Here is a 9,992-nt window from a genome sequence, read left to right on the forward strand (position 1 = left end):
GCAGGAAACCAGCGCTTCCGCAGGAAACAAGAGGTTCCCAAATGGCTTTGACGCCAGCCCCTCTGCTCTGCAGTACTCGTGGCATTGCCCCAGGGCCGGGGAGTCAGACTAGGTTCAAGTCTAATCTTGACCACTGAGAGCTGTGTGACTTTGGACATGTTAATCAACCTCTGTGCCTCATTTTAAATGGGAATCCTAATCCATACTTTTGGAGAGGTGGCTGTGAGAATGAACTGAGAGGAATGTGTTCATTTAGACCCACTCATTTTCAGCTTCTCCCCTTGCAAGCTGTATGACCCTGGGCAAGGGATTTTGAAGCTGTGTTCCTCAGTTTCCCCAACTGTAAAATGAGATGATAATAGTCCCTCCCTCAGAGGGTTACACGTGAAGATCGGTCGCTGTTATTCAGAAGAGCAATGCAGTCAGTCATTTGTGAAAGTATTCTCATCCCAAGCAGCTGGCCTGAGCTGGTGGTACCGGAAGAGATCAGACACTGCTCTGACCTTCCTGTGCCATCCCTGGGGAGACATCCCTGCCATCCCTTCTGAGTGTTTTGACAGATGTTCTGCAAGAGCATGCCCTGGGCTTGACCTTGCTGGGAGACTAGAGTGTTCCACAGATGTGACTGCCTCCTTCCCCAGGTTGATGGGGAGAGCATCCTTGTGAAATGATGGGTGTGTGATAGACACAAGGAAGAACTTCCAGAGGCAACATTGTTTGGGTCCTGTGGGAAGTGATCCAGTGAGGGCAGCTCCAGATGGTCTCTGGCAGGGGGCCCTTCAAGAAGAGGTTTGTTCCTCTGCACCCCCCAGCTGACCCAGAGGCAGGAGGTGGACACACTGACTCTTGCACCATTGCTTCCATGCTCTGTTATGTCAGTGAGGTGTACAACCTTCATTCATTGGTTCATTCAATAAATGGTTCCTGAGTCCCAGCCACATGCCAGGCAGTGTGAGCAGGAGGGCGATGACACATGTGCAAGCCTGATGTGTTGGTATCAGTGGGTGGGGGTGAGGTGGGCAGAGGGGATTTTGGAGCAAGGCCCCTTCCAGCTGCGAGACAAATTGGTGGGCACACTGCCTTTTTCAAGGCTCAGTTTTCTCATCTGTAAAATGGGATAAGTTGCTTGATTGTTGCAGGAGGAAAGCAGATCGGCAGGAGCAAAGTGGCCCACCTGCGGTCAGTGCAGCATGCTGCAGTCCCATCCCCAGCACAGCTGCTGGCCTGAGGGTTTGAAGGCCCGGGGAAGATCTATTGAGTGCACACAGGGGAGCAATGGCACAGCTGTGGGTTTTCAGACAGGGCAATGGGAATGTAGAGGGGAGCCTGAGAAATGTGTCAGAGCGGAAGCCACACCTCCTTGGCAGGGGAGCCAGCAGTGCCCTCCTGTACAGGCCATGCTTCAGGAACTTCAAACACCCCATGTGCCAGCTACTTTGGGGTTATGATCCTAGAGAAGGGAAACGGAAGCCTGGAAAGAGGCTGAGTCATTTGTGAGAGAGCCAGGAGCACAGTTACTGATGGGGACAACAGCGATGGCGCTGGTAGTGCCGTTATTAAGAGCGTGGACCCTACAGCCGCACTGCCTGGATCCACGTCCCACCACGTGCTGGCTGTGTGGGCTTTGGGCAGCTTACTTCACCTCTCTGGGCCTGAGTTTCCTAATCTGTAAAATAGGGATAAAAGTAGTCCCCACTTCACAGTGGTGAGGAATGAATGAATCGATGTGTGTAAAGCCCTTGAACAGTGCCTGGCCTGTGTCAGCCCCTGACAGCCCTGAGGTACTCTTTTTATTGTTGTTGTTTTTTGTTTTTTGGCCGCACCGAGGGCTTGTGGGGGATCTTGGTTCCCCAACCAGGGATCGAACCCATGCTCCCTGCAGTGGAAGCACGAAGTCCTAACCACTGGACCACCAGGGAAGTCCCCCCTAAGGTGCTTTTTTTCCTTACACCCCAGAAACCGCCCGACAAGAGCCCTAAAGCGGGTGAAACTACCTGCCCTGACCCACTCAAGGAGCAGGTCTCCAGGGCTGGTGAGGGGCTTTGGCAAGAAAGACAGCTGGGACTGTGGCCTTTTGAGGAGGGAACAAGAAAAGGGCTGTGGCTTGTTGGTGGCCAAGGACCTGAGAACCCAGGTTGCCAGACCTGGTCAGTTGCCCTGAATGCCTGTTGTTCTGCCCCCCAAGACAGGATCCAGGGCGAGCCTCCCCCGCCCCTGCACAACACACACACACCAGAGAGCAGAAGGGCCTCGGCTGTTTGTTGTCTGCGGGCTGTTGTCAGGAAGGGAAGGAAATCATGCCCTGACAAGCCTCACTCACAAGCTGGACTGGCTGGGACCAGAGAGCAAAAGGGACCACCCCAGGGGACCCAGGCTGGGGTCTCTGAGCCCCAGGGCAGAAGGCTGACCAGGCCTTCTGCCCTCTGGCTTTGAGACTTTACCGTTGGCCAGACACCCAGATGGTTGAGAGCTACAGGCTTCGTGTGTATGTGTGGGAGCAGTGTATGTGTGTGAGTTCCCCAGAGACCAGGCCCTTTCTGGAGCTGGTGGCAGCTCCGTATATTTTCTGAGTCACCCAGTGGACAGGGGAGGGATTGACCGTGGGTGGAGCTTGGGTTAATTTGGGTTTTGAGTCATCTTGTTTGAAAGAGGTCTCAGGTGGCAGAGGGCATATGCCCTGTTCTCTGGAAGTGCCCACTTGGCCCCCAAAACACAAGATCTGGGCTCTGACTTCCTGGCTCCACCATTTACCAGGGGGCCTTTGTGACTCTGAGCCTCCGTTCCCTCATTTGTACAAATGGGAAAAATATGAGTCCCCTCATCCAGTCGCCAGAGGGTTAAATGAGCTAATTCGCGTGAAGGGTTAGAGCAGCTCTTGTCACCTGGGAAGTGCTTAATGGATATTGGCTGTTCTTATTATGGTAACTACCATAGTAATTATCATCACAGTCCTTATGTGGAGATATGGGGGGCTGCGATAAGACAGAACAGACTCTGCGTGGTCTGATGGGAATTAAAACCCACCCTGGGACTTCCCTTGTGGCACAGTGGTTAAGAATCTGCCTGTCGATGCAGGGGACACGGGTTCGAGCCCTGGTCCAGGAAGATCCCACATGCCACGGAGCAACTAAGCCCATGCGCCACAACTACTGAGCCTGCACTCTAGAGCCAGCGAGCCACAATTACTGAGCCCGTGTGCCACAACTACTGAAGCCCATGCGCCTAGAGCCCATGCTCCACAACAAAGAGAAGCCACCGCAATGAGAAGCCCATGCACCACAATGAAGAGTAGCCCCCGCTCGCCGCAACTAGAGAAAGCCCGTGCACAGCAACGAAGACCCAGTGCAGCCAAAAAAAAAAAAAAAGGAAACCCCACCCTGGAGTCAGCCTGCCTAGGATTGCATCCTGACACTACCATGTACTTGGCTTTGTGCTCTTGGGCAAGTTACTTAACCTCTCTGAGCCTGATTTTCTCTGAGCCTAATTTTCTTCTATAAAAAGGGGATAGGGCTTCCCTGGTGGCGCAGTGGTTGAGAGTCTGCCTGCCTACGCAGGGGACGCAGGTTCGTGCCCCGGTCCGGGAAGATCCCACATGCCGCGGAGCGCCTGGGCCCGTGAACCATGGCCGCTGAGCCTGTGCGTCCGGAGCCTGTGCTCCGCAGCGGGAGAGGCCACAACAGTGAGAGGCCCGCGTACAGCAAAAAAAAAAAAAAGGGGGGGATAATTATTGTGCTTACATGGCAGGGTCATTGCATTAGCCATGTAAGAAGGACCAGGAGCAGAGCCCACACGTAGTGGGGCCTCGGGAAATGTTGACTATCATGGTTGTTTTGGGGCTTGGAGAAGCTGCAAAAACCTAAGTGTTTGGGGACAGAACAGCTGAGGGGCTGGGGATGTTGTGACGGGCAGTTGCTTGGGACACCCTGGGCTTATTGGGTGGAACTTTCAGATCAGGCCTCTGCAGGGCTCTGGTTGGGGAGGAGGAGTAGGGAGCCCAGAAAACCAGCAGGTTGCCCCCCACCTTCCCTGCTTTCCCATCGCCCTTAGTGAACTTCTCCAGAGGCTCCTGGGAAACATGCAGATGCTCAGCACCGCTGCCATTGTGCCAGCAGGTCTGGGAGGGGCCCAGGCATCTTCATGTCTAACAGGTTCCCCAAGAGGTCCAGGGAGCACAGTTAGAGAAACCCTGACAGAGGCCATGAGCCCCACCCCGTCCCAGGCCCCAGAACACCCACTGTCTGCTTGCTCTGCTAGGACCGCAGCACTACAGCAGGGGAAGCAGTAGAAAAATAGAGTTTCTACAGTAGAGATGCCCACTGGTCTTCCCTGAGCCACAGTTTACCCATCTGTAAAATGGGGGTGATAGTGGGCCCTTCCTCACAGAAGGAACCTGTCAGCTGTTCAGCTGGGCCCTGGCACATAGCAGCTTCTCTCCTTGAGCCTTGGGGGCTTGTTCAGCTCACCCCTCCTCTCCAGCCCACCCCCAGTGACTGGGTTCTTCCTTCCTCCTCCCCCCATTTCACCTTCAGAGTGAAGCTGCCCCTTTCATGGCTGCCCTGACATTTTATCAGTCCTTACTCGACTTCTCGGCATCTCCTCACTGCCAGACCTGTGCTGGGCATGAAGGTTGAAAAAGGATGAGCAGGGACTTCCCTGGTGGCGCAGTGGTTAAGAATCCACCTGCCAATTCAGGGGACACAGGTTTGATGCCTGGTCCAGGAAGATCCCACATGCCGCGGAGCAACTAAGCCCATGTGCCACAACTACTGAGCCTGCGCTCTAGAGCCCGCATGCCACTACTCCTGAGCCCACACGCCACAACTACTGAAGCCCACATGCTCTAGGGCCCGCATGTTGCAACTGCTGAAGCCCATGTGCCTAGAGCCTGTGCTCCGCAACAAGAGAAGCTACCGCAATGAGAAGCCCGTGCGCCGCAACAAAGAGTAGCCCCCTCCCGCCGCAACTAGAGAAAGCCCGCATGCAGCAAAGACCCAACGCAGCCAAAAATAAATTTTAAAAAATATAATAAATAATAAATAAATAAATAAACAAAAATGACGTCTAAAAAAAGAAAAAGGATGAGCAGCCCTGTCCCTGCCCTCAGAGTGTAGACCAGATGGAAAGTGGGACATAGAGCTCCCAGGAAGCTAATAGCTGGATGTGTGTGGGGGTGCTCTTGAAGCCCAAAGTGCTCAACAGGCCCCGTCCCCCGACTCTGCCCACACCGAGTCAGAAATCGCCAGACGCACAAGGAAACAAGGTACTACGAGTGAGGACCAACAGGACAGCCCAGTAACAGACCCGTGAAGACTCGAGTTACTGGATTTATCAGACCAGATTTATAAAATGATTGTGCTTAAGTCGTGGTTAAAGAAAGAAGGAAGAGCCCCCCAACCCCCACCAATGACATTTCTCCCTTCTGTCCACAGACAGCAGCCCGCTCGTGGGCAACACGCCCGCCGGTTATGGGACCCTGACGATAGAGACATCTATAGATCCCCTCAGCTCCTCAGTTTCATCCGTGGTACGTGGGCAGGGGAGGGGCAGGGGCAACTCCAGGTGGGGGTGGTACCCAGGCCCACCCAGATACCCTAGCTTCCTCCTCCAGCCCCCACCCACCCCACTACCTGGCCTGCTCTCACCCATGTCCGCAGAGGCTCAGCGGCTACTGTGGCAGTCCATGGAGGGTCATCGGCTATCACATCATGGTCTGGATGATGGCAGGGATCCCTCTGCTGCTTTTCCGTTGGAAGCCCGTGTGGCGGGTGCGGCTGCGGCTCCAGCCGTGCAGCCTGGCCCGCGCCGAAACCCTCGTTATCGAAATAAGAGACAAAGAGGTGAGAGACGGGGGAGCAGGGGCGAGCCTGGAGCTGGAGAGGGGTGGCGGTGGCTCAGGGTTGCGGGGCGGAGGATGCTCGGGTTCTCAGCCCAACCTGGCCGCTGACGTTCCGTGGGACCTTACGCAGGTGCTTCTCCTCCCTGGACCTCAGCTTTCCCATCTGAGCAGTGGGCAGACGGGACGGGGTGGCTGATTCCCGAGGAGGTCACCTCTATCCTTGATCCCTGCCTCCTCCAGCAGGGGCCACCTGGCTGTCGGGTGGGGCCGGGGAGGGGAGGGTTCTCTTCCAGGACTGAGTCCACACCTCCGTGTTCCAGGATAGTTCATGGCAGCTCTATACTGTCCAGGTACAGACTGAGGCCATCAGCAAAGACAGGTGAGGCAGCCCCATCGCCCCTTCCCAGGAGCCCCTGCTCCCCCTGCCCTCCCCCCATGAAGGCTCTGATCCCGGGACCTCCCATCCAAGAGAGGGAAGGTGGCTCTGTGGGGATGGGAAGATGCTGGGGCAGCTCCCAGGGCTGCACGGTAACCCCACCCCCATCCCCAGCCTGGAGCTGCCCCCACAGACCCAGGCGGAGGACGGCCGGAGCCAGGCAGCTGTGGGGACACTACCAGAGGGGACATGGAAGGACACCGCCCAGCTCCACAGGACCGAAGAGGCAGTAAGTAGACAGCTGGGTTCTGGACAAGTCCTTGCCTGTCTCTGGGCCTCAGATTCACACCCTGTACAGTGGGGACTGGACTCCAGCTGTTCTCCGGGCGCCTCTGGTTCTCTCGTCCCAATCGTCCAGGATGCTGGCCGATCACCTTCTACCCCTCCATGCCTCTCCCGCCTCTTTCCTGTGCCATCGCCCTGCCGCCCCCCACACACTCCTCCTGGGGCCGCCTCCAGCCCACCTCTCCTCTCCCCGCCCAGCAGCAGATGCTGCGTTACTACATCTTCCGGGGCCAGCGCTACGTCTGGATCGAGACCCAGCAGGCCTTCTGCCGAGTCAGGTAGGGGTCAGGGCCGGCGCCGCCACACCATGCCCACAGCGGGTGCTGCGTTGGGCAGAGAAGGTGGCATGAGGTGGCCCGGCCTGGACTCCCCTCTCAGCTCTGTGCCTTGGCCCCCTCAAATTGCTGAGCCTGTCTGTAAATAGCTCATGAAGGGAATCCCGGCCTCCTAGGGTTGTTTCGAGGGTAAAGTATATTACTGTCATGTAAGTCTTGGCACGGCACCTGGCCTGAGGTGACAACACTGCTGTGAATCAGACCGTAAGCTCTGGACTTGGACCTTCTGTTTGGCGTCTTGTGCCTGCTCTGCCACCTACTAAGTGCTTGATAAATATGAGCTCAGTTTATGTCTTAGTTTGAGCCCCGAGAAGCAGACCTCAAGATGAGGATTCAAGTGCAGGGAATCTGTTTGCAAGGTGATGCCAGGAGACGTAGGGGAAGTGAGGCCGGGAAGAGAAGGCAGCTGGTGGAGGGGGCTTGACATGGGCACCTGGAGCACAGTCCCTTGGGGATCCCTTTGAGCCAGTGTAGAGCACGCACCTCAGGGTGCCCTCACCCAAGGAGTGAGGAAACCAGGGGGTACGTACCCATCACCTTCCTACCGTTACCTGTTGCGGAATACATGAACTCTTGCACAACTTCGGCCTTCCTGGCTCACGGGCAGACCATGCTTATGTGGCCAGGAGAAGCCCTCAAGCCAGGACAGGTGTTTCCAGTAAGAGGCTGTACCGCGCAGATGTGAATTCCAAGGGGGTGTGGGGAGGGCACCAACAGCCTCTGCTACGTGAGAGGAATAGCAAAACTCGCTGACGTGGGACTTCCCTGGTGGCGCAGTGGTTAAGAATCTGTCTGCCAACGGAGGGGACACAGGTTCGATCCCTGGTCTGGGGAGATCCCACATGCTGCAGAGCAGCTAAGCCTGTGCGCCACAACTACTGAGCCTGCGCTCTAGAGCCTGCGAGCCACAACTACTGAAGCCCCGCATGCCTAGAGCCCGTGCTCCGCAACAAGAGAAGCCACTGCAATGAGAAGCCCGTGCACTGCAAAGAAGAGTAGCCCCCGCTCGCTGCAACTAGAGAAAAGCCCACGCACAGCATTGAAGACCCAACGTAGCCAAAAAAAAAAAAAAAAAAATCACTGACCTTTGTCACCTAGTAAGTGCCAGGAACCGTCCAAGCACTTTGCAAAACTTATCTCATTTAATCCACCCGTAGCCCTGTGAGGGAGATGCTGTCACCGTCTCCATCTTGCAGATGAGAAGTCTGAGGCCCAGAGAGGTTAAGTGACTTACCTAAGAAGGCATCATTGTAAAGAAAGCTCTAAATGTCACTAAATAATAGCGGCTGTTGTCACCGTTAAGTATTATCATCATCTCTCATCATTTTTCCTGGGTGAGATGGTTTGGGGCCCGATCAGAGGAACAGAAGGAGAAAGTTAGGCCCAGAGTTCATGAGGGACCAGCTTTCTCCCGGGAGCTCGGTGTGGCAGAGGTGGGCCAGGAGGGGTGGGGGGTGCAGAGCTCAGATCCCACCACCCACACGAGTGCCCCTCCCGTCCTCCCAGCCTGCTGGACCACGGCCGCACCTGTGACGACCTCCACTGCTCCAGCACCGGCCTCAGCCTCCAGGACCAAACTGTGAGGTGGGTGCTGCCCCAAGAGCTGGGGCCCCCTCTCTTGCCCCCCTGGGTGTGGCCTTCATCCAGTCACCTGCCTTCTCTGGGGCTCAGTTTCCCCAGCTGGAAAGTAGGGCGCTCCATCACTGCTAGAGGGTCCAGCTGCCACGGCCCCTCCATCTGATGGCCCTGCCGCTTTTCCTCTTACAGGAAGACCATCTACGGCCCCAACGTGATCAGTGTACCAGTCAAGTCCTATCCCCAGCTGCTGGTGGACGAGGTAGGGCTGTCCCTGGGCCCCGCCCCAGCTCTGGCCTGAACTGGCTGTGTGACCTGGACCAGGGGCTTGCCCTCTCTGGGCCACCCTTACAGAGGCAGATTGTACCAGCTGTCCTCTTCTCCATGGTGGAGAGCTGTCTCAGAACCAGCCCCAGTCAGCTCAGGGAGAGGAATTGGAAGTTCTGGTCCAGGCTGGGGCTGGGGCTTAGAGGCCAAGAGACAAACCTATGCAGCCTGGGCTCCTGCTGTGTGCCAAGCGCCAGGCTCCAGAGTCTGGGTTCTTTCCGTGCATTACCCACTTTCACGCTCCAACAGCCTCGTGGTAGGGACATGCCGTTCACACATGAGGAACCGGAGCTACAGAGGGGGGGACGTGGCATGGCCAGGGTCACATGGGGACAAAGGGAAGCCAGTGACCTGGACACACCTAGAGTACACTGCTAACATCCCAGCCCTCTGAGCCAGGGGCAGACACCTGTGAGACAGAGAGGAGGCCTTGGAGTCTGGCCTGATGTAAACTCTAGTCGGCCACCTGGGAGCTGTGTGGTTTTAGGCAAGTGACTTAACCCTTCTGTGCCTCAGTTTCCTCAGCTGTAAAATGAAGCTGATGGTAGCATCTGCCTTGTGGAATTGCCCTCACCATTGTATGACATTTAGATGATGTGCTTAGCAGCGGCCTGGCGTGTAAACACCTGTGTGTCCTCTTTAGAGCAAAGAAGCTGCTGGCTCAAGGGACATCTGGACAGGACTGACCAGGAGACAGGCCTGGCTTTAGTCCTTTGGCAACTGCCGGGCCCTCTGCTTCCGTGGGCACAGGAGGCCCAGCCTGTGGCTGGGCTGCCCTGGGGGACCTGGGCCCTGACGCTGCCTCCCCGCCCCTCCCCCAGGCACTGAACCCCTACTATGGGTTCCAGGCCTTCAGCATCGGGCTGTGGCTGGCTGACTACTACTACTGGTATGCTCTGTGCATCTTTCTCATCTCCATCGTCTCCATCTGCGTGTCGATATACAAGACCAGAAAGGTGTGCGGTGTGAGGTGGATGGGACAGGGCAGGCGGTGTCCAAGGGGACCTCCACCCACCCACTCCCTGCTTGTCCCCCTGCCCACAGCAAAGCCAGACTCTGAGGGACATGGTCCAGCTGTCTGTACGGGTGTGCGTGTGCCGGCCTGGGGGAGGTGAGAGGCTGGGGCAAGTGAGAGGTGCGGGAGGGAGGGAGGCTGGGGGAGAGAGGGAGGCTGGGGGTGGAAGGGAGGCTGGGGGAG

At 56.7% G+C, this 9,992-nt stretch overlaps 1 protein-coding gene across 3 annotated transcripts in view; it reads left to right on the forward strand.

Annotated features, from left to right (window-relative positions):
- ATP13A2 (ATPase cation transporting 13A2) overlaps nt 1-9,992 on the forward strand; it is a 21,056-nt gene that overhangs the window by 1,262 nt on the left and 9,802 nt on the right. The window contains exons 2-10 of one of the 3 annotated variants that reach the window (XM_007459263.1): nt 5,430-5,524; nt 5,655-5,837; nt 6,157-6,215; nt 6,387-6,498; nt 6,756-6,835; nt 8,399-8,476; nt 8,660-8,729; nt 9,616-9,750; nt 9,839-9,905. In XM_007459263.1, the coding sequence (XP_007459325.1) occupies nt 5,430-5,524; nt 5,655-5,837; nt 6,157-6,215; nt 6,387-6,498; nt 6,756-6,835; nt 8,399-8,476; nt 8,660-8,729; nt 9,616-9,750; nt 9,839-9,905 (879 nt within the window). Of the gene's footprint in view, nt 1-5,429; nt 5,525-5,654; nt 5,838-6,156; nt 6,216-6,386; nt 6,502-6,755; nt 6,836-8,398; nt 8,477-8,659; nt 8,730-9,615; nt 9,751-9,838; nt 9,906-9,992 lie in introns of those variants that run through there. The other 2 variants (XM_007459262.1, XM_007459264.1) reach the window with 2 other exon arrangements.

The sequence above is a fragment of the Lipotes vexillifer genome, unplaced genomic scaffold, assembly GCF_000442215.2.
Source record: "Lipotes vexillifer unplaced genomic scaffold, Lipotes_vexillifer_v1.1 scaffold496, whole genome shotgun sequence".
NCBI classification, from domain to species: domain Eukaryota; kingdom Metazoa; phylum Chordata; class Mammalia; order Artiodactyla; family Lipotidae; genus Lipotes; species Lipotes vexillifer.